At 37.2% G+C, this 24,895-nt stretch overlaps 1 protein-coding gene across 3 annotated transcripts in view; it reads left to right on the forward strand.

Annotated features, from left to right (window-relative positions):
* Positions 1–24,895, forward strand: part of mdga1 (MAM domain containing glycosylphosphatidylinositol anchor 1) — a 204,292-nt gene that overhangs the window by 137,213 nt on the left and 42,184 nt on the right. For all 3 annotated transcript variants that reach the window (XM_078945266.1, XM_023953566.2, XM_023953565.2), the window contains 6 exons: positions 3,570–3,702; positions 12,641–12,910; positions 16,091–16,420; positions 16,617–16,916; positions 22,656–22,922; positions 23,022–23,170. In XM_078945266.1, the coding sequence (XP_078801392.1) occupies positions 3,570–3,702; positions 12,641–12,910; positions 16,091–16,420; positions 16,617–16,916; positions 22,656–22,922; positions 23,022–23,170 (1,449 nt within the window). The remainder of the gene's footprint in view (positions 1–3,569; positions 3,703–12,640; positions 12,911–16,090; positions 16,421–16,616; positions 16,917–22,655; positions 22,923–23,021; positions 23,171–24,895) is intronic.

Raw genomic sequence — 24,895 nt, forward strand, 5'->3', positions numbered from 1 at the left:
TAATTTACAGAACATTGGCAATGGTTTTAGAAGTAGCACTTTAATGTTAAGCCATGTTCTCTCTATCTTTATCCCTCTCTCTCTCTCTCTCTCTCTGTCTCTGTCTCTGTCTCTCTGTCTCTCTGTCTCTCTCTCTATCCATGCTTCCATACATCTGTAATTATTAAATTAAATAATTGTATGATGTGACAAAAGCCATGGAATTATCTGTATCACTTTAAAATATTGCATATAAAAAGTTATTTCAAATGATTTTATCAGAGCACTAACATAATTCAAAATAAAAATTTCAGTGGATCCTTTTTAATTTTTATTTATTACATAGGTTGACATTGTGAATCAATGACACCAGACTAGAATTGACCAAACTTCTAATTCTATCATGTGTTCTTGCTTTTTATTTATTTTTATTATTGTTATTTTTCTCTTCACCTGTATTATAATGATGACTTTGACACTTGGAAAGAAAAAAAAAGTCTAAATCAAATTTTGTTGCACTTTAGGAACACCCATGGCCATTAAACTGTCATCATTTCTACTGTGACACGCAGAAGCTTTAAAAATAAACAGAGCCTTCACTAACCACCCCCAGGCCTGAGCAGGAAAGGTTCAGGAACTATTTTCTGCAAGGCCCGTCTACCCAGATGTCAGTGTTCTCCACGTGCTTAAAGTTTGCAAAGACTGCAGTCTTAGAGACAAATGGCTTATAAAGACATGCAATGTTTATCTTTCTAAAGCAGTGTATTGATAAAATCCCCGCTTTAAGGCAGATAATAAAGTTTATGATGAGTCAGACATTGGCAGTTGTTCCAGTTTTACACAGATCCTTTAAAATTATAGACAATTTAATGCAGTGCAGGACTGTGGCTTTTGTGAATTCACAAAAAAGTGTTTCTCTTTTGCTTTTCGTCAGTGTTAGAGTTTATGGATTTGTTGAAGGTTTATCTTTCAAAGGTAGCCAGGTATTTTCAGAAAAACATCTCCGGGACACCAAATTGACAGATTCTGTCATGCTTATTTTCCTGACTTGTCTTTCATTGTTTTTAGTTGATGACAATAAAATGCAAACTGGATGGAAAATCTAATAAATGAACTGCTAAAACGTCTGTACCGAAAAGGAAACTGGACCATAGCTCCATATTTTTGCTGCCCCGCTAAACCACAGTCAGCAGACACTTTAGTACTTTTTTTTTTTACAACCTATTCCCAGCTCAATCTGTTGGGTCAAAAACAACCGTTTTAATATTCTTGTATTCAAAGAAAGGTAGAAGTCAAATAAAACTTTTTTTGTTTTGTTTTTTTTAGTTGTATGTCTTGATTTTACATTCAAACTTTAGTTGTATAGCTTTGTAATGAAGTTGCTTTCAGCATTTTATTCAGCACGAGCAACAAAAGCTTCTTGACATTTGTACATGGCATTTAACGGACCTCAGAGTCAGTCCTGCAAGACTCTCCTGAAACAAGTGCTTGAAAGCTGAAAAGTTGTCATCAGAGGATCAAGTTTCACAGGTGTCGGCAGCAGACACAGTACAACCATCACATCAGTGAAAGGAGGTTGGAGACTTCAGCTATCATTTTGCATGACATTACAGTAACTGTATCATCCTTATAAAATCTTTACTGTTGCTGGTTTATTATTTGATCATGTTTGGAATTTCCCAATCTATATTTTCTATGACCAATTAATTTTTTTAATCAAATCCTGATCACAATTTGTTAATGTTAGAAAATCAATTTGATTACGCTGGTTTTTTTCTCTTTTGATTATCACAAGGTCATATTTGGCTCCCTAATTTCCTTTATTACCTTTTGCGATCTATGAGCTAGTACTGGATTTAAACCAGAGTAGTCAGTTGTTGATCAATCTGCACTCTCATATGGAGTCCCTCCAAGGCGAGTTCTAAACATGTTTTCATGTTGTTTTATCTTTGGCTGTTGTTTCAATTGCAGATAGTAATATTTCAAGAGCTGTTCAGGTTGCGGCACAGCATGCTGACTAGTTTATCTTCTGCCACTGGGCCCCCCTTCCATCTTGAGGCCCCAGGCAATAGCCTACATTTCCTTTCCTGCTGTTGTGCCTCTGGTCTAACTTTTGTACTCAATGGTTTTACTTTTGATAACTAACTTCAGCACTGATTATGTTATTTTTTTCTGTGCTTCAAATGTAAATTGGGAATGACAAAATGCTCTTGCAGTTTTCAATTTTAACCAATTTTCATCCAAATTTTTTACAGCAGTTTGGTCGTCTCTATTCATCAATGTTTTCTTGATTATGTTAGAGGACAGCTAAATGTTGCATTTTTCCTCAGCTGTGATGATAAGAAATAAAACTTTTCACAATGGGATTTTTTTAAATCGATAAATATCTGTTGACACAAATGAGAGAGTCCTGGCCCCCTTTTTAAAAAAAATTCTCCTGGTAAATAGGCTTGCAGACTTCTAAAAAATTAATGGGAAACAAATATGAAATGTGAGTTTCTGATTCCATTTTGCAAGTAACTTTGAGTAAAATAATTTAAAAAGATTGGCAACCTTTGACATTAACACAAATAGATCTATATATAAATGTAACATTTCCCTCACTGTAGTGTAACCTATCAAAACAATACTCAGTTCAGGAATTACAAAAGTGAAGCTGATGTAAGGCGTCATTCAGCAAATTTGTAATACAGATAACAATCTCACAATGACAATATTAAAATAAATAAAAAATAAAGTTAACAAACAAATTGCCTTTTAATTTGACTTTAGATCTCCTTTTAACCAACATACTAGTTAGCTTTGCTGACTTTTTGTAATTATATATTTCTTTTACTTTTTTGTCCCATCTACTGCTGCTACATGTCACTGTTGATTAAGCTACCATCTATTAGTTCACTTGTTTCGAGTAGCCGGCAATAAGTTAACAAGTTGGCCAATCAGTGTCTCCAGCTCTGATAAAGGAGATGAGCACAGAAGGGCTGAATTCAGACAGCTGTTCCCTTTTTCTGCGTTTATCAAAGCATCAGTCAGACACACAGCAGAACCCCTGGAGTTCAATTAACCAGTCAGAGGATCTCATTCTGTAGCCGCCTTAGAGACTCTGAGCTTCATCATGAACAACGTCTTGATCTGAGAAATCACAGTGATGCTGACAACGATCTGCAGCTTTTTTTGTGTCCATGAATGTAGCTTCATACTGGTTAGTTAGTACAAACTGTGGATGAAGGAGGGGAATACATGAAGTACTTTTAAAAACTTTTAATGTCTCAGTCAATTTTAAAAGTGTCAGATGAGCTGACTATTTACAACCAAGGACTTTTTAAATGAATAGTTTCCTCTGAACGTCTGCAGCTACTTTTGTGACGAGTGGATGTAAAGAGTTTGTTGTTCGGTTTGATCCATGTGTGGCCTCACACATTCAAAGACAAAATAATTGGGCAGTTGAGTAAAAACAAATAAAAGCATTGATCTCTTACATTGTTGAAATGTGACATAAAAAGGTGGAAAAATAATGCGTTAACATTTTTGTGGGGATTGCATTTGTTTCTTTAATTTGCATCACTTTGCTGTCGGTGTGTTTCATCCAGGGGGAGACCAAGGTGTTGAAGCTGAAAAATCTAAGACCCAAAGACTTTGCAGATTACACCTGCCAGGTGTCTGTCCGTAATGTGTGTAACATTGAAGATAAGTCTGTCACCTTCAGGCTAACCAATGCGACAAGTAAGTTTTTTTCTTCTTCTACATCTTACACAAGCTTTTCATTTTCTTTGAATCACTAGAAAGCCAAACAGGCGTCTGAAGTGACACAATCGCAAACAGGCACATGTCGGCATACAGTCAACATTGTTTCCTTCTTTCTTTGAATATTTCCCTTCTTTTCTCACTCTTTGATAGTCTCATCTATTTGCTGTGTGTGCTTAAGAAGTATTTTGCCAGCGGTCTCTTTCTCTTATTGTTACAGTGTTTTCCATCTTTAGCATTCTCCTTTCATCTTCATTTTCTCATCTAGAGTACATCCCTCCTTACCTCTCTGCCTCACTTCTATTCCTGCATTTTCCTTCTCTGGCTTTTGACTCTCCGCTGAGATGTGCTCTGAGTATCTCCATCGTCTCGCCTGCCTCCCTGCATGCGGTGTTGTCTGTCTTTCTAGTTTTTCTGTTGCTGAGAGCTCGTCTCGGGGCTGTCAGCTGTAATTCAGTTGTCATGCTCCCTGTTATCTCCAATTCTCTCTGCACAGTTCTGTCCATCTACACGCCATCGCCTGGCAACTCTTTTACTTACTACAACATCGTTGCCATTGACAACCCTGTCAGGCTTGTAAAGGACAGGCTGATACACCACCGGGGAAATGTCCAGGGTTGTGCAGCATACTTGAAAATGTTGATTCCCCCTGCTTGTTATCCAGCTATTTCTAACCATACACAGAATTTAATGACTTTCTGAATGTTTATTCTCCTATCACTGTCAGTGTTGATTGCAGCTTCAAGCATTATTTCTTCTGAGAGTCATACAAGGGGACATCTTTCTTTTAATTAAATATCTGCATTACTGATAAGACTCTTTATGCAATAAAAAAAAGACTAGAGACATTAAAAAAATAAAAAGGTTAATATGCAAAGTAATAAAAGTGAACAAAAAGAGTAAGTAAGAGAAAGTAAATTGAAAACAGAAAGGTGGCCAAGGCTTCAAAACAAAAAGCAGCAACTTAATGTACTAAGCAATACAAATTATAACAGAGTGACACTTAGTTTTTAGGCACTGGTTGTTTTTTTTCCAAACTGACGTCACAGACTGTTACCGTTGAATTGAATGTGTCAAAAACAGGAACGGCCTGAACTACTGACCAGCCTTCTTCCACCTATGATATTCTTTTCTTTCAGTTTGGAAGCTTTCCTTTCTGACTGAGCTCCTGCAGCTGAGATCAATTGTATCCCAACAGTGCAGTAAACACACCTGCAAAGACACATATAGCTACAGAAAAAACTCCTGCCTGGCATCTGGCTCAGAGACTCGCCAAAACAGCCAGTCTGAAAGAGGCTGCATAAGAGGAACAGATAGATTTAAAACAAAAAGTTTTTAGAAAGTGTTGCCTTTATCTGTTCAAGAGTTGTTGTTGCCTCTTCTTAAAGTTTTGTAATGTGTGACATCAATTGTTATTATGTGCTCATTAAATAAATTACCACTTAGCAGTTTCAACTGTAATTTATCTTCCATATTTAAAGTTTTTTTTTCTTTTTATCAATACGGACACAATATCTTTCCATTTGAAACACAGTAACTAGGACCATCAGGGAGGTCAGCCACTAGTAGACTTGTTATACTGTGAAGTGGGGAAAAAAACAGTTTTTCAGTCAAAGATTCTGCGTTTTCCCACTTAAAAAGATGAAAGAGGTCTGTAAGGTTCTCTATATGTACACTTCAACTCCTAGGGATAGAATAATATAAAAAATCCAGGATATCACATTGTATATGATTTTTTTAAATGTATATAATGGTGCAGAAAATAAGTATTTTTGTCAGTAAGAAAAAGTTCACCTCAACACTTTGTAACATACCCTGATTTTCAATGACAGGTCAAAGGTTTCCTGTAGGTATTCACCAGGTTTACACACACACTGTGGCTGTGTTGTATTTGCAAGACCCAGCCATGTTTCTTCCTTAATTCTCTCACTGATGCATTTGGATTTATCCAAAATCTCATAATACACGACCTATTCATTCTGTCTTTAATACAAATCAGTTGACTTCTTTGCAGAAAAGGAACCCTAAAGCATGATGTTACCACCCCCATGCTTCAAAGTTGTTCTTGGATGCAATTCCGCATTCTTTCTCTTCTGTACACAGTGATTGGCATTTATACCAAAGGCTTTTTAGAGGGAGATATGCAGGGATCTTGTATTTATTCAACACTCTAATAATTGCTCCAACACTTCCTCTCTCCTCACCAAACTCCTGTCTATTTGTAGATTGGTTCCTCCCAGTCTTATTCAGGTGTGCAATCTTATTTTTGGTGTCTTTAGAAAGCTCTTTGGTTTTGGTCTTGGTAAAGAAGTTGCAGTCTGACTGTTTAAGGTGTGGACAGGTAATGCATCATATTTTATACAGATAGCAGCCACAAACTGTTTCCACAGCAGCCTAAGATAGAGCAGTGAGTGATGATACAACATGCTTTAACCATCTTTTAAAAAGTCATTGCTTCCAAACACCAGGCAAGTTGCAAACTAGACACAAGAAGCCTTAGGAGGTACATTGAGTTGCAGAATGGACACTTGCATCTTTTCTTCAGATTTTGGTTGTAGACTTTCTGGAACCATATTTGCCCAAATCAGAAACATGCAATTACCAGATGCCACAATCCAACTTAAAAACCGATGGCCTACAGACATGACCCGCATGAATGAGAGTATTCACATACTTTAGGGCTAGAGAATATACATGCTTTAGCAGTTTTAACTAGTTTTTGTTTGAAACTCAACCATTTTGTTGAGGGAATACAGTTTTCTGTGGCATTTGGCAAATTGATTTAAAAACTTTTTAAATAGAAATGTAGTGTAAAACCAATAGTAGAATAAACAAACTTTAATTTGCAAACTTGCCAGAAAGTGTCTGTTCAAATAAATTATCCACAATTATGTTATAGAGAATCTGAAATAAAACTAGAAAAACAAAACAGGAGAAAAACTGATAAAATGGCAAAAATGTTATATTCAGTAAGAAAAAGGAAACCTTTGCAAAACGCTGTCTTACCTCTCAAAATGACAAAATATGAACCTAAGTGACAGACAGCAGAACCTGCAGGAAAATGACAAAAGAGATGCAGAGTAGAGGAGGAACCAGAGTGAGAGGAGCAGATGGGCACAGAGCCACAGAGAGATTGTGAAAGAGGAAAACAAACCCATGCTCTGCTTTTCATCCTCTTAAATATTCCTCTAACAAGCATATTGTTTTGTTCCCAGATGAGTTCTGTCTGTCCTTGTTGCATCCGTCACTGCATAGATTAGATTCATCCAACGAGGTTATGACATCATGTTTGATTCTTTGTACTGGCACAAGTTGATTGATTTTTTTATAGAATAATCTCAGCCTGGAACTTGACAATCCCCCCCCCCCCCCCACACACACACACACACACACTTCTGTCAGTAAGTGCTGCCAGTGATCAAATCCTCTTTCTTTTGCTTCCTTTAAAAAGAAGGTTATTGGCAAATTTGTGGAGCATGTTCTCTCATTAAATGAAGTGGACTGAGATTGAGGATTTGGAATTGTTCAAGAACCGGAGTTGCAGAGTAATGATGTCAAAAATATCACTCAAACATTTAAAAAGGTCAAGGAAATCTTAATGGGTTTTATTTAACTACAACACTATGAGTTATGTTTTAATCAACAGTGTAAACGTGGGTTTTTGCTTACTAACTATTTGAATGGGCTAATGAGAACATTTAATTTGCAATCTATAGGAGAAAAATTACTGCATGACAGTCAGACATATTTTGTTTTTATAATTTGTGATTTTGTTTTCAAATTTAGGGGACAAAAAGCAAAAACATGCCATAATTTGGTTTTCTCTCGAGTCAGTGGAAAGAATAAATAAATGAAAAGAAAACATGAGGTTTGTTTGTTGGAGAGAAAAGAATACAGACCACTTATATTGTCTTTTTTAATATTATTATTATTATTATTATTATTATTTTGCAATGTATCCATTTAGACAAGAGCTACATTTTATCTGTGAATTTATGGAGATTGCTTGGCAAAAGGCTAAACAAAAAAGCTGTAGAAGGAAGTCAGGCGTAGAAAAAAAGTGCACAAGGAGGACATTTATGAGGGCAACAGAACAGTCAAAAGGTGACCAGTTGGAATGATGGACTGTTTTTAAAGTGAAAGTTGGCTTACATCAAGGATCAGCCTTTTTTTTCCTGTTTGCAACGGTGATGGACAGGTTGAAAGATGAGATCGGGCAGAAGTATTCTTGAACTATAATTTTTTAAGATGACATTGTGGTTTGTAGAGAAATCGGGGACCAAGGTGCAGTCTGTGTTGAAGGCATGGCCAAAGAATACCACTAAGCAAGACTGATCCACTGTGGAACATGAGGGAGTCCACATTGGCACCACTTAATCATCTGATTCAACACCATTTATGTTCACATACAGTCATAGACTATGAATAAATTAAGTCCTCTTCCCCCCCAATATGTTGCATTTTAACTTTAACCAGTTAAAAAAAAAAACACATTTTACTACCAGGATTCACCATTAACTTTATCTTTTTTTTTCTTTTTTTTTTATATTTCTTTTTTAATTTATTTAATTTTATCTTATTTTTATTTATTTATTTTAAAGATTTATTAGGACCTAAAAAATATTTATATCGGATTCATTTATGAAGAAATCTCTCCTCGTTATTTTTCAGGAACAATTGAGTTCAAACTCACAATTTTACACCGTTGGTTGCAGGCTTAAAATATGTACACACAAATATACCTTTATACAAAATTTAAAAACCACAGATACAGTACCATAATTCTGGTAGTTTTTCTTCTTTGATGACTACATCTTATTGGCTGCATTTCTACCACAGAACATTTGTTACCAGTTTAGGCAGGTGTAGCACGTCCTGACATTGCACTTTTGTGCTTATTGTGGGTTAAAAACACAAATACACAGGCCAATTTCCAACTAAATTACCTGTCGTGTACAGAACCTGCTTAGTGTCTTGCCAAAGAATATCTTAACATGTGACTTTGCTAGCTGAAAATGGAACCCCCAACCCAGCCCAGCCTCCTGTCACAGAACCTGACAGAGTTTTAACAGCATTTCACAAGACAAAAATCCTGTCAAAATGTTTAAACAAACAACAAAATAAACCCTAAATTAAGTTCAATTCAGAATGATAAAAGCCAGAAACAGAGAAGAGGAAGAAAATACAAAAATGAAAGATTCACAGGTGACAAAGTGAGAAAGAAATAGAATAAGATTAAATAAGTAACTATGAGCATGGAGGAGGGAGGCATTTGTTACCTGGTTGTAAACCACTGTGCTGCACATAAATCCCATTACTTTGGGACAAGTGCTGGCTGATCCCTCTGTTACTGTCTCCCACGCATCCCCAGGAAATAGAAGCTATAATTCTCTAATCCCCAGATACTCCTCCTTGCTTTGGTCTCTATTTGCTATATATATATATATATATATATATATATATATATATATATATATATATATATATATATATATATATATATATATATATATATATATATATATATATATATATATATATATATATGTGTATATATATATATATATATATATATATGTGTATATATATATATATATATATATATATATATATATATGTGTGTGTGTGTATAGCATTTACATGCAATTAAACTGTCATTATACAAGTAAGCTAAAGATTAAGCAAACATTTTCCATCGAAGCTGCATTTGCAGTTTAGAAAGCTTTTGCAGGCCTATAGGGATTTGCTTTGGTGGCGCTGTGGTTTGATAGAATCAAAGTAGACAGTGTTATTTATGTGCTGATTGCAGCTGTTACACCAGTGAAATTTCTTGTCAAGTTTTGACCCATCACTAGTGAAGTTAGTTGAAGAGATGTCCCATTAGTGAGTATATGTCTTGGCATGCACGCTGTGACTAGTTAAAGAGTGCACACATGGCTTTGCGAGTGCTCATTTCAGCTTGCTTTGTCAATTTAATGGTTGAGGCATCTTCTGCTTGGTGAACATCTATCTGCCTGTCCTTTTCATTGTGATGATTGCAGTCTAACAGTCAAATAATGATCCACATTAAAGCTATTAAAATGACTGGACTCTGTTAGGTCAATCTTTTAATGAGGATTATCTCTTTTTTTAGCTCACAAATCCTGGATTCCATTTTTTTTTTGTATTTTTATTAAGCTTCTAAAAAAATTGCTTTTTATCTCTTTACAAAAAGAAATCTATAAAATCGGTTCAAAGCTTTACCCCTCAGTAGTCACTGAACTCACCGTAGAGTTTGCCAATCACACCAATCACATAGCCTGTTTACATTGACGCTGGGACACCCCCCCCCCCACCCCCACCCCCCCATTAGCATTGTTGTTATCTAAAATGTAACATGAAAAATGCAGAAATTTTCTTGTCTGAAATGTTTTATTTAAATCAAACAGTTCTAAAACAAAAACATAAATCTGATATCTTTGGAACTTTGTATATAGTTCAGTGGAGATTTGTCTTTTTTTTAGATTGTTCTGACTTTGTCTTTGCTTTGTTTGTTGATTTATACTTTTGAATTATCTTTACATGTTTAATGATTTTTTTATTAAACATGAAACATTTTGATCTCAATTTTGTATTATTGCAGTACACAAATGGCAACATTTACCATTCTGAGTTAAGTCTTTTGGACAGTTTTAGGTTCATCGTGGAATTATTGTGTGATGAAATATATCTGTAAAAATAGAACCTGGGGTCGTACCAAAAAGATGGTTCATCCTCACTAAAACAGATTTAAAGATACATTTCTCAAGCAAATTGTAAAATAGAAAACAAAGCTCAAAAAGGCCTCAGGTTAAGTGTTTTTGTAACAGCTGCATTTCCCTTTAAATGTATAAAACAGATTAAAACATTAAACATTACCACAGGTTTGCATAAATAGCTTAAGAAAATCCATAATTTCATTGTCTAGTAATTTTCTATTACAGAATTTAAACTCACTTTTTGTGGTGTCAACTTCTGACTGGGAATAACAGTTTTTATTTGTTTTTTGTCAATGCCACGGTCTCAGCTTCTTTCTCATCTTTAATTTGTTGATGGGCTATTTCTAAGAAAAGAAAAAGAAAAAAAAACTTTTTTTTTTTGTTCATCAGAGCATTGAGTTAAACCGTTATGAGCTTGTTATCATTTTCTGAAACATTTTCAATTCATCTTTTTCTCCTAATCTTTAAAGTCACAGCAAGGTCGCTGATAAGATTTTTACCTTCAGCAATTTCCCTTAATGAAGTGAAGTCAGTCAAACATCAAATATGATCTTTCGGTACAGACACTTTACTTCAAATTAGGAATACTTAATTCCTAACTGGAGAAAAACATTTGGGGTCACGCTTAATTAAATAGGCAAATTAGTCACGATTTGGAACTAGAATTGTGTCTTTCAGATTTTTACATTGTTGAACACAACCCCACTTATCTATGGCACAGTACTTCTGACCTGCTTCATGTTGTGAACTACTGCTTTTTCACTAGTGCAACAGCGGCATTTTATTTTTTACTTAAATCAGTAAGGTTACACACAGAGACACGACTGTACTGTTGAGCTGTATAGATTAGTACCTTATGGTCAATGAAGCATGCACCGACGAGGAGCTGGTGCTTGACAACTTTGCCTCTGGGTGTTTTTAATGTAGTTGACAATGAAGGTTGTCAGACAATGGAGGTGAAACCTTTCAGTTCAACAGAAAAAAAGGAGAAAAAATAATTGTTGCAGCTTCTCGAGGGATTTAAATAGGTGACACGCTGGCCACAGGCTCATTTCTTTCAATGTTACCCTCCTGCAACCCCATCTGGGCCCGTGGCAGCATATGTAAAAAACCCATTACAAAATGCTGCAGATGGCATTTCCATCTTGTTAAATGTCTTTTTTTTTTTTAAAGTTACAACAAAAGACTATTTACCTGTTCCTAATCTACCAAAAAGCTGTGTGTGGCCTGAGTTGAATTGTTCTACTCTAAAACTGACTGTGTCAAAGTGAACTCTTGTCTTTTGTTGCAAAATTACTTTTGTCACTTCTTTCTACTACATTTGGGGTCACACTGGTTTTCCTGCTGAAGTTCAGCTCCAGGAAATGTAAAATGTATTGTGGTGGGAAGCAAGAGAGCAGAGAAATGGTGATGGCTACTTCCTCATTTTTCTACTATAATAATAACAAAAAAAACAACTATAGAATTAAATTAAAATTCAAAGTGAAGTAGAGAAATTAAATGTGAAATTCTTGTCATTCACCATGACAGTAGAAGGAACACTCAAACAAATGCACAATGAAAAAGAATCACTCATTGACTGAAACCGTATGATGTTTTTTACTGTATTTTCCTTACTATAGGGCAGACTTAAAAGCCTTTTTTTTGTAAAAGAAACAACAGTGCGCCTTATATATGGATTCACTCTGGTTTTATTTACTGATGATGTGATTCTGAGAAGTTGGCTGTTGTTATGAAAACGCTAATGTGACTAACGTGTGTCAGACTGTTTTTTTTATTTATTTGTTTTACATGTTACTAACAAGGTTGGGAATTACAGGTATTGTACCTCATATATAAATTAAGTTAAAAAAATCATTAAGTGTTAGGCTGCTCACTACTAGTGTGGTTGAACTGGGCTGAGTTTACAAAGTTTTTTAAATAATTTAAATGCACAGATGACATAAGTAAAACTGTTTTGTGCATTTAGTCCATCGTTTTTCATGCATAGGAGAACGGAGAAACGATTTAGGCTGGGAGTACGCTGGCATTGTAATTAGAGGTCTTTGAAAACTGCAACTGACAAAATGAACAATATTGACCCTCATATTCTCTGAATGTTCACACATTACTCCAAACATTTAGCTTTAGTTCAATCAAAGTAAAGAGAGACTGATGCCTTGTGTGTTCCTTCTCCACAGCCCCCCCCATAATCAAACTGTCAGTCGATGACACTGTGGTGGTGGATCCTGGGCAGGATGTTGTCCTAACCTGTGAGGTGACAGCTGGCTTCCCCCGGCCCACTGTGACTTGGTCACGTTACCCAGGTCCTCTTCCCCTCAGCGCCCAAGTCCGAGGGCCGACATTGATTTTGCGTGCTGTCACTCAGGCTGATGCGGGCTTCTACAACTGCACGGCCTTCAACAACGTGGGCAACCCGGCTCGCAAGAACGTCAATCTAGTTGTCAGAAGTAAGTCACTCGTGTTTGTCATTGGACAAAAAAGGGAAAATAGCTCAGAGATTTATCTGAGTCTTTTTTATATGCAGCATATGCAAGACATGTGGCTTTAACTGCCATAAATATATTATTCTAAAACTAAACAATGTCTGCGTCACTTACTATAGGAGAAAAATGTAGTATTTTTTTCCCTCATTAGTCTTGAGATTTAAAATGTGTTTTGGAAGTTCAGATCCTTAACTTGATGCAAAACTAAAACTTTTGAAGAATGCCTTAGAAACAGAAAACAACCTTTAGCTTGTTCTGCTCAGTCATTGGAGCAAATGTGGGGTACATCTAAACGTAATTGTATGAAATAAATTCATGGACTGGAGTAAAGTCATCCTGCTCAGTCTATGAACCTCTGCAGTCGGTGTGAATTTCAATCAGTGATCAGATATTTAACTGTCCGTGTACATTAACTGCGTGAGCTGCATGTGTGGAGTGAGCATTTGATCCATCATTTCAGTGAGCTGATGTGAATTTTGCCAGAATGGGCAGGTTAAGTATTGCTCTTTCTGCAATTTCCATGTCATTAAAGCAAAAACCTTCCATTCTCACTCCCCTCTGGCTATTTTTAGCCCCTTTAATCATCTTTATTCACTCTAATTATTCAGAGTGGAGTGGAAGCAATTAGTGGCAGTCTTTTCTGTTAGTTAACACTGCAGAGAACATATGCTGGATGGGTTTCTCCTGTTAGCTTAATGGGCCTGAACACATTTTCATACCAGCGCAGGTGTCAGGATGCTAGAAGAGACACACTCAAAGTTGGCGAATTTATTGCTTTAGGTGGGCAGGACACATTTCCATTTCCCCCCCATTTTTGTGATCAAGTAAAGTCCAAACAAATTGAGATATCCCTGCAACTAATGCTCACACAAATGAAGATGCAGGCTAACATAAACCATCCACTGCCCCTCCAAAGCGTCTTGTTAATGAGCTCAAAAGCAGTTCCATCAAACCTCCTTTCTCTCTTCCTCACTGCCGGTGCCTCCTTTAAGCAGAAAAACAGAGTTGTTTTGTATTCAACACGGAAATCAGCGGGGAAAACACAGCCTTTGAACGCAAAAATTAAATGTGACAGTGTGAGAGTTACTCTTTGTCCTTGATTTAGTACCCCCGCTTTCTCTTTAGCTCCCTGTTATTTTATTTCATATATAGCTCTTTTTGTTTCTTCTCTTTCCAATATTTGCTTCTTCCTTTTTGTGTCAGTCTTCCGTTTCCAATTTCCTTTCTTCTTCTTTTTTTGTCCTTACCACAGGTTGCAATGTTTCACATTGGCTACCATCTTCCTCTTTTGCGGATTACCACCAACATTTCTTTTCTTTTTTGTTCTATAAAAGGGGTGGCCAAACTCTTTGACTTTTGGCTGACACAACCACCAAACCATGTGGTGGTTTAACTCCCTAACCCATTTTTTTATTGCTGAACATCAAGCCGGAAGGCATTGGATCCCATTTTTAGAGCTTTTTGTATAAGACTCTGCTGCAGATTTGAACCCACAATCTTCCAGTTTCTGGGCAGACAGTCTACCACAAGGCCACTGAGCTGGTCAGTCTTTCTCTTCTCATAAGAGAAAGAAATAGCATGGAATCCTGACCAAAACATGCTTTAATTTTGATTGAAAATTGATTTATATATTTTAAAACAAAGCAATCTTGATTTTTTTTATTTCAAATTGTGGCTTTTTATTGTCGTTTTTGTGCCTATTGCCCTAATGGGTTGATGTCCCTCAGAAAAAACACAAGCTTAGAGATATGCCGTTTTCATGTGGTGTTGGAATGATTGAAACGTCTCAGTAAGCAATGTCAGAAAAACAACAAATCTTTCAACACTACATGAATGCAAAATAACTTTCTGCGCCTAAGCAAAGGTCAATATTTTTTGTGCACCATCTATGCAGAGACGAAAGAATTACATGGAAATACAACATTAATAAGGATTGTCAACATAATTTATTCCTGTTGTGTGGGCCAGTATTTAACTGTTTCCTGTTTAACGGGCCGCACAAGTGCCCCATCCACACCCCACCACCACCACCACCAGGCCATAGTTTGCCACCCCTTGTCTATAATAACCTTATGTTGACAATAAACACTTGTCCTCTTTGGACAAACACAAAAGTGATAAGACAGTGACGTGCACAATCTTATAGTTGCTTTTCAAATTTTAGATTAAAAAACATTAGCTTGACCTCTACATTTATTACCCTTTATTTTCTAAAAGTTTTCAGGGTCTCGAAGGTTTCAAATTTGATTAAAACTTTGCTATAATGACCTTCATGGAGAAAATGAATGAAAAGTAGGACCTGTGGCATTTAAGGTCTTTATCCAGCCCCAGGGTAAAATGGAACATAGGCATGTTTAAACATGCATAGTTCCTATAATAAAATGACAGAAAGTTGTGTGTCAATAACACGGGACACATCTTGATCTTTTATTATTAAACACTTTTATTGGATCGAGCCATTTAAATTGTGAAAAACGTGTCTGATCACTAGAGATTTCAGCATTCAGAACATTTATGACCTATTGTTTACCATCCCTGCTTCATAACCATTTGGTGTTCCTATAAAATGGCCTTTTTTCTCCCCATAAAATGCCAAATTCATAAATATCTTCAGAATTTTATGGTCAGAGTGTGGAGGCCACATCATGACCACATCACATACATGTTTCAATAGTTATTAGTTTATTTAAATAGCATTTTAGTGTAATGTTGGGTCAGGTGGTCAGTCATTCTGTAGTTTTACCATTTACATTCCAAAGCTGAGATTTTTTTTCTCTTTCTTTATGAAAGTTTGAATGTTTAATGTAATAAAAAAAAGAATGACATGGGCTTGTTGCTTTTGTTACAGAATGGTGGAGTAAAAACTGAAAGTGATTTGTAAATTATCAGCAGGTCCCATGTTTTGCCGCTAAAGTTAAAGAAGGCAGAGTGAGTGTTTGTCTACATTAAGCTTATTTGTATTTTAAGACTCCAAATGCAGTTAGGATTACTTTCAAACTGAAGCAAAGCTTCCATGCTATACATTTGTCACATCTCAGGTTTACTGCAACCTGTTTCTTTTTTGTAATGTTTTGTGAGAATGTCTTAAAGCCTCCCAGATGCATTTAACATGCTAGATCTTTTCTTCACCTCATCATCACACAGCCATGACCAACCTGACCTTCCAAATTACACCGGACTCTAATAAGGACAGTGAGACCATCCAGATCGGCCGTGACCTCAAACTCTCCTGCCATGTTGATGCCACGCCTCAAGACAAAGTCAACTACACCTGGTACAAGAACGGGGTCCCCATCTTTAACTCGGATAATCTGATATTGCTGCGCAGTGATCCTGAAATGGAGCCTGGCACCAGTAGCTTAGACATTGTGGACATAAAGTTCAGTGACTTGGCCACATACAGCTGTATGGTCAACTTCCCGGGAAGCAGGGTGCCGGAGCTTCGTGTCGATGTCAACATCTCTCAGAGCAGTGGTAAGATTTCTCTTTTCTTAATCTGCATTTATAGGATTTAAAAACAAAGGCATTTTTGCTTTTAAATTACAGCAGTTGAAATTCAGTGTAACTGTTTCCCATCAATTGTGGAGTTTTTTTTTTTTAATAGAGTATTTTTTCTTATAAAATGATAAACTAAAAAAAAATGAAATAATCCCACTTTACTTTATTTCAGTCACTCCTCCAGTGCTGTCAGTTCCCCCAGGAGGTCAAATTGTAAGCATAAGCGAGGGAGGCAATGCTGAGCTGGTCTGCCTGGTGACTGAAGGCAAACCCCGTCCTCCGATTCTGTGGTCGCGGACAGAGAAGGACCTTGTGATGCCTTCAGGGATACCCGTAGTGGAGACGCCTGATGGGCGCTTGAGGCTAAGGAACGTCAGCCGGGACATGATGGGAGGGTATCGGTGTCAGACTGCTCCGTACAACGGACTCAACATCAAGCGCAGGGAAGCACAGGTCCAGCTCAATGTGCAGTGTGAGTGTGCATTGGCTTATTTCACCTACAGCATTGACAAATCTCCAATAGCATCCTTCAGACCAAGCAGTGTTACATACATAGACAGTGCCACATATCACAAAACTGTTAAATGTAAATACATGGTTATAACTTATTTTGAAAAGTAGAGAAATATAGAAATATTACAGGCGAAAAAGAGCAAAACCTAAAAGTTTAGCCACTTTGCTATGTATGAATTAGAAATGTGTTATTGCATGAAATTGTGAAAGTCTTAGATTTTGCAAGTGATCATTGAAATGTTTGATCAGATATCTATTTTAGTAGAAAAAAGGTTTTATCTAATTTCCAGATGAACATAATTATCAATTCAGCATTTCATGTAAACTTTTATTTAACCTCTTAAGACCCAAGCTTATGTCTGATTACGCCTTTTTTTCTTTTTGGAGTCACAGGGTCCTAGTTAAGCAAAATTACCTGCTGTGTTAGTTTAGCCAAAAATGTGTGGGCATCACATTAACCCTAAAAAGGTCAAACATTAATGAAAAGTAGAAAAAAGAAAAAAAACTGGACAGCTCACTTTTCAACCCTGTAGCTCTCATCATAGAGTATGGGACATTGTAAAGGCACCTCCAGGAAGGAGGCAACTTAGGTCATTTGTGTTTAAACATCCAGTTCATCTCTGAGTTATTGCAAAATGGAAAGAAAATTCAAATGATTATTTTGTTCTTTTTTTATTTTACTTACACTTGACTGCAATGTTTGATGTGAAGTGTCCCGATTTAAATAGTTTGAGAAATTAGAGCTTAATTGTGAGCAAATGGTTGATTACTATTTATTAATTAAAAAAGTATTTTGTTTTTATTTGGAAAAACACATTTTGTGGATATTTGTCATAACAAAATCCCTCATAGTTTGTTGTTCATCATTTAGTTTAAACACTTAATTTTAATTGTCTTGTTGTTAATTAGCATTAAACAAAAAAAGCTTTGTGCAATCTGCAAGTAAACTGGCAAACCAACAACAAACACTGATGCCAACAGTCTATTTAGTTTGTTAATATTCATCTTTATTTTACCATTGTACACTTTTGCCCTTATTCAGACAAAAAAAACGGGAAAACCCTCTTTCCTGTCCCCTCATTTCTCTCCTCTCACCTGTAGGAAGTATTTACAAAGTTAGTTGTTAATGCAGGCACTCTGGAGGGGCAACACTCTGTGAACACTTCTGTCCGCAGTAGTTCTTCTCTGATTAATGAACCAGGTGGCCGCCCTATAGAGGAGGAATGGGAAACATACAAAAGTAGGAATCAAGTTAAAAAAAACAATGAGAATAGGAGAGAATTTTAAAATCAGAGTTGGCTCAGTGATGGTCAAAGGACCGAAAAAAGGAACGGTGATGTGCAAATGAACATAAAGAAAATTTTAACTCAGATGACAAGATCACTTCTATTCACTCAGATTTATATATGTATATATATATATATATATATATATATATATATATATACACATATATAGGCCGAGGACTAGTGAGCGTAGAAGCCACTATCCAGGATGAAACATCCAAGATCCATGAGTACATCAAGCTCAAGGCCCAAACTGACAGTGTGCTCAGTGAATGTCTCAGGCAGAGGATACAGTGCTGGAGGACAGATCCTCATGGGAGGACAAACCCCTGCATGGGATGTACCACCGGACCATAACTGAAGTGGCTGATATCAAGAAGTCCTAGCAATGGCTAGAAAGGGCTGGCCTACAGGACAGCACCGAAGCGCTCATCCTGGCAGCCCAGGAACAAGCCCTGAGCAACAGAGCGATAGAGGCTCAGATCTACCACACCAGGCAAGACCCAAGGTGTAGGCTGTGCAAAGAGGCGCCTGAAACAATCCAGCACATAACTGCAGGGTGTAAGATGCTGGCAGGGAAAGCATACATGGAGCGCCACAATCAAGTGGCTGGAATAATATACAGGAACTTGTGTGCAGAATATGAACTGGAAACCCCAAGGTCAAAATGGGAAACACCTCAGAAGGAGGTAGAGAATGAGAGGGCAAAGATCCTGTGGGACTTCCAGATCCAGACTGATAGGATGGTAATGGCGAACCAACCAGACATTGTAGTGGTGGATAAAGAACAGAGGAAAGCCGTTGTGGTGGATGTGGCAGTGCCAAGCGATGGGAACATCAGGAAGAAGGAACATGAGAAACTGGAGAAATACCAGGGACTCAGAGAAGAACTGGAGAAAGCCTGGAAAGTGAAGGTGACAGTGGTGCCTGTGGTAATTGGAGCACTTGGGGCAGTAACCCCCAAGCTGGAGGAGTGGCTACAACAGATACCTGGAAAGACCTCAGACCTCTCAGTCCAGAAAAGCGCAGTGCTTGGAACAGCTAAGATACTGCGCAGGACCATCAAGCTCCCAGGCCTCTGGTAGAGGACCCGAGCTTGGAGGAGAAACCACCCGCGGAGGGTGAGAGGGGCGTTTTTTTTTTTTTTTATAAGAGGTAGCTGTTCTCTATTTTCATTAAAGTCCCACTCTTATCATCTTTTGACCTATTTTAAAAGTATTCCCAGTAGGCTTTTGATAACAATTATGCTGTTTTCTGGCAGAAAAATATGTCATTTGCTAGAACATAGTTGCTGCAGAGCGACAGTAGCCCATTCATTTGAAATTTGCCTCAGAGTTGTGTGTGTATGTGTGGGGGGCAGCTGGCACAAGTGAGTCCCTTTCATTTCCCAGTATCCCTTTGTCGACACGCTCTCTTGCTAGTTTACAGCTCCTCCCAACCCCAATCTCACATTAGCGGTGCAACAAAAATGGCGAGCAATATCAGAGTTATCCAGCCACAGACTTTGGAGCCAGATGCCAGCTCAAACGAGGAAAACAAAGCCGGACATGGATCTATATTTTCTACAAGTGGATGCATCAGAATGGAGCAGAGCAGGGAGCTTGTGGCCAGCTAATTGTAGATGTATTCATAACAACTGCAAGCTTTTTCCGATGGCAATTTTTAATTGTATTTTTTTATATATATGTCCTCCATCATGAGAAAAATGCTACAAGAACATGTTAAAAAAAAACTTAACACTATTTTCATTGGAGTGGGTCTCAGGCTGTTAGACAAAGCTGCACTTTTTGACACTTCCAGCTTTAGTCCCTTTCTCTTCTGTGTTTCTTGTCATCCTCATCATCAACGTCATCAACCAGATCAGTGCTGGCCTCCATCCAAGATCTCTCTTCCTCTGTTTTGTCGTCCTCTTTTTCATTCTGTCATCCATTCCCAACCTACCACACAGACCTTTCTGCTCTTTCGCTCCGCACTTTCTCCATCATTTGTCTTCCTCATTGTCGTCTTGCTAAAGAGCTGTTTCTCTCTCCACATCCTGCTTAACTCCCCACCTCACCGCCCCCTGTTCTCTGTCTCATGCAAATTGATTTTCTCTGTGTGTACTGTAAGCGCTTGGCTTGATCAGTGTTGCATTCCTGGATGGAATCCATTTCATATCCAATAAGACAGATAGCAACAGTATGCTTACATGGATTACGCTTTGCTGTCTATGAAACATTGCGGCATTGTGCTGCGAGTCCCTAATGAGGAGGAAATGAATGCAAAAGCAAAGCCCGGGAGAAGCTGAAAAGTTAGAAAATAAAGTAACACAGCCAAGTCACTTTTGTTATTTGGAGTGTAAACATGAGAGCCAGTGTGCTGTGGAGAAAAAATAATTTGTCTACCAAATTTGAGTGGGAATGAAAATATTTAATAAACTGCTCACACACAAGCTCACAACTTCCCTCTCCTCTTTTCCAGCCTTTTCTTTATTTCTGTTATCCCTACCTGACAGATTGTTTTTTCTCACTCGTGTCATTTGGTTTTACTCACTTATATGCATCTATTAGTCTATAAATAGGAACAGGAGTATGTGACCATACACTAATCAGACCATCGAACTACTCTTTTGACCACTTTTGCATCATTCAACCTCTGTCACACAGCTTTAACTCTGCAATAAGCATGTATAAGGGGTTCTGGGGGATCATGATGGCATGGTACTGAGCAGAATATAAATAAACGATTATAAAAACAAGACAAAGGCAAGATGTTGGAATTTTCTTTCCAAAACACTAAGCATCTTCTCTGAAAACACAAACAGGCAGCTCAGAATGCCAGAAGGTAAATGCTGGGGTGGTTTCCAGTCTTTTTAGCATTCAGGTGCTCGCTCATGTTCCCTGGACTGCAGTGCAAGCACAGAATGATAAACTGATTTCTAACAGAAATTTGGTCTGACTATGTTTACCGGTCTATGAAAAATATTTGGAAAAAAAGTAGGAGTTTTAGTCACAATAAGTTGATGTATTTTTGGAACATTATGCATTTCTGAAACATACAGTAAATTTATTTGGATAGATTATCGAATGAGCTTTGAAGCTGCTGTCTTGACAGAGAGCTGTTTTTTTTTGTTTTTGTTTTTTTACCTCTGAACGCTTTACTTGTTCATGCTGCATTAGGCAAGGAGGTTTTAAATTGCTTTAGTTTGTAGTGCCCAAAATGTATTCTTTATAAAAGCCTTGCATATTAAAAAAAAATGTTTAAAATCCATCTTTGGAGCTATTTTATTGGAGGTTTAAAGATAAAAATTGAACAATAAGTGAAGGACAAGTGAAGGAAGAGTTGTCACAGTTGATGTATATGTGTATATATATATATATATATATATATATATTGGCCCAATCTTGAACTCCAAAGTTAAGTTGATTTTTTTTTTCATTTTATTATACAACTGTTGATATCATATTTCTTAAAACTTCAATGTCTTTTACACTTGTTAACAAATAAAAAGCATAAGAGGAGGAGGCAAAAAAACAAATGGCACAGAAGCATGTGCTGGTGGCAACAGCGCTTCGCAGTTTTTAGATCACACGTGTCTCCCCGTCTGAAAAGAACTTAGATGCTGTCCAAGTACAAATGCTTGAGAAAGAAGCAACATAATGACAATAACTTGGTTCATTTATCAATAGTCTCAATACTATAAGTTTAAAAAAGACAAGTTAAGATAAATAAAATTTACAAAAAAAGAGTTAAAATGACCTTTTCCTCTCTGCCTTTTAGTAAACATGGTCATCTTTGTCTTCTTTTTTTTCAACCATCCTGCAGCGTACCTACACAAAATACTCAAATGAAAGCAAATGACATATTTACAGGGGGTAACTTGGACTCATAAAGTGCTCCACTGAGATGTCTCCACCTTCAGGGGTTTTAGCACCAAAACTTATCACAGTTCACATGTACCACAATTAGCAATTGGATTTCGTAGATGGTTAGCCAACAGCATTCTAGCTGGCCTGGGATTTGTTTCAGAGTAATTTGGTTGAGTTGTGTCTTGGCTGACCCGAGAACAGCAGCAGTTAGCCAGCCATTAACCTCCAAAGTCACCATTCACTTTTAATGGGTTAATAAGTTAACTAGTTAAGAGATTATAGTTTGGAAAGTCTGATTTTTCTCTCATCTGTCCATGGCGATTTGAACATGTTTCTGTGTAGTGTGTTAAAATCATCTGATGAAACAACACACAAAAAAACAACAACAGGAAATGAAGTAATTGAACAGACTTTAACTTGTGAGTTAAAGTATTTTTTGCAAACACAACCTGTCTACATTATTTTCAAATATGTTGTGTTTTATAAGAGTCACCACTTTGAACTTTGAACTGCCACTGAGACAGAATTTAAAAACTAACAGAATGATATCTGATGCGTCCACAGACCCTCCCATTCTGGACCCGGTCTTTCAGGATGTGCGTTCTCGGACCTCTCAGACAGTCACCCTGAAGTGTACAGTTCAGCGAGCAAACCCTACACGCCTGACAGAAATCCGATGGTTACGAAACGGAAACTTCATACGAATGTCCTTGCCGGGTCTGAAGGAATCACCAGAGCTGAAATTCAAACTGGAACCCAACAATAGTGACACGTATGAATGCAGAGTTAGCAACAGTGCAGGAACATCCTCGTGCACCTTTAATGTTTCTTGTGAGTGAATTTTACGTGTCTGTCACTTTCTATTCAACATCAATCATTGATTTAATGAAAACAATAAAGAATGTTCTTTATTTTCTTTGTGTCCAACAGCTAAACCCTACAATGCTGAATTCTACTTTGACACACCTAACCCGGTGCGTATTCTGAAGGGAAATAATTATTCCTACAACCTGCAGTGGACACAAAAAGATCCTCAAGCCACAGAACGCATCGTCGGGTACTGGCTAAATGTACGCAAGGTAATATAAAAACTACTCAGGTTGTGTATTCTACAGATTTAAAATAGGGTTTTTTCTTTTAGACAAAACAGCTGCTGTTGAAGTAAACAGACAGACAGCTAACTAAGACATCCTCTTGAAGAAAATCTAAAACACTCAGGGGTTTCAGAGTTGGTGAAAATCATAACAGAAGATTGATGCATAAGTCTGGAAGTACAAACTTGAAGAAAACTGCACCTCCCAATGGTAAAGAAAAATAAACTTGGCTCAATCACAATATTTACTGCAGTCTGTGATCTGACAGTAACTGAAATGAACCTAATCTTCATTGTAAAGACGGATCACTGCAGCCGTTGACCTGTGTGCCTCACCTGTCTCCTCTCCTGCAATTGAGGGGCACTCACATGCATGGAAGGAGTAATCCTGACTAGGGAGTGGCAGAGGAAGCAAAGGGCATGACACAAGGAAAGCACCGGTCACTAGTCTTGGCTTTGAAAGAATCACCTTGAATGGTCTCCCTCATGGATTTTAAAGACAAGAGCAAACACACCATGAATGCATGTGTGTGTGTGTTGTGTGGTAAATCATGCATGCTTAGTAAAGATAGGGATTTGGGGCTTTGGAGGACTCAAGCATGTGTTTTGAATCACTATAAACTGGCAATATGTGGGAAGACCTCCTTTTTTTTTACTAGATGTGCATAAATAATAGTTATTTAAATAGTGTTTTCGTGCCGGTTTGAATTACGGTACTTAAATATAAAATAGATGAATGTATTAAATAATAAATGTCACCACTTAAACAATGAAAATCTTTTCTCTGTCATTTCTAGGCTTTATCTTCATCTTCCATGAACAGAAAGTAGAGCGGACAGTTAAGACGTTCTGCTCCTTTGCACCAAAATCTGAAACTACGTTGAACATTTCAAACAACAATTTATTGCTTAAAAAATCTGCCTGACGGAAAATTTTGTTTAATTCTAAATGATGTGACAAAAATGAGTTTTTTCAGCTTTTATGTTTCTTACTATGATTTGTTGTGCCTGTCCTTGGCTGAGCATCTTTAATTTGATGTGACTGGGATTTTCACAGCCTTGTGAAGGTGTTAAATTAGCCTTGCACTCAGAATCTGCAACTTAAGACGCGATTGTGCAGAAATATTTACTGAAGGCATGAGTGTGAAGTCAAGTCAACAACTATTATTCCTCTTTATTAATTACTGTTTCGTCTACTAACTACTTTGTGTTCAGAATTATAAGCAATTCACTTTCTGCCTTTAAAGTTTAGTTTTTTACTTTTCCACTTTTCATGCCATTTTTGCCACCATTTCTTGCAGATTAAGGATGTCAAATTGCATCAAGATGTGTTTCCTAATCTCTGTCATTTCATCTCTGGGTGTTCACCTGCACACATTCTTATGTATTCAGTAGAAATCACAAAGAAGTCACAAATACCAAAAACAGGAAAGAAGAGAGGCCGGGGAAGAAGTTATGGATGCAAACCGAGAAATTAAATGCAAATGAAAGAAAAACAGCAAATCTCTCGAGTCCTCTCAAGTATTAAATAGAGTACTAGAACATTCAGATGTAATACCATCTCAATTTCACAACCCATCTATTTCTGCAACTTTTTTAACATCTCATCCTTTTAACGCCTTGACACTCTATCTTTTTAGCACATGCAAAATGATGTAGGGGTCCTCGGGGAGGCATGTAGACACTGAGGGAAATGCAGCAGGACAGATCAG

The sequence above is a fragment of the Oryzias latipes genome, chromosome 3 (genome assembly GCF_053564925.1).
Source record: "Oryzias latipes strain Hd-rR chromosome 3, Olatipes_Hd-rR_3.1".
Classification (NCBI taxonomy): Eukaryota; Metazoa; Chordata; class Actinopteri; order Beloniformes; family Adrianichthyidae; genus Oryzias; species Oryzias latipes.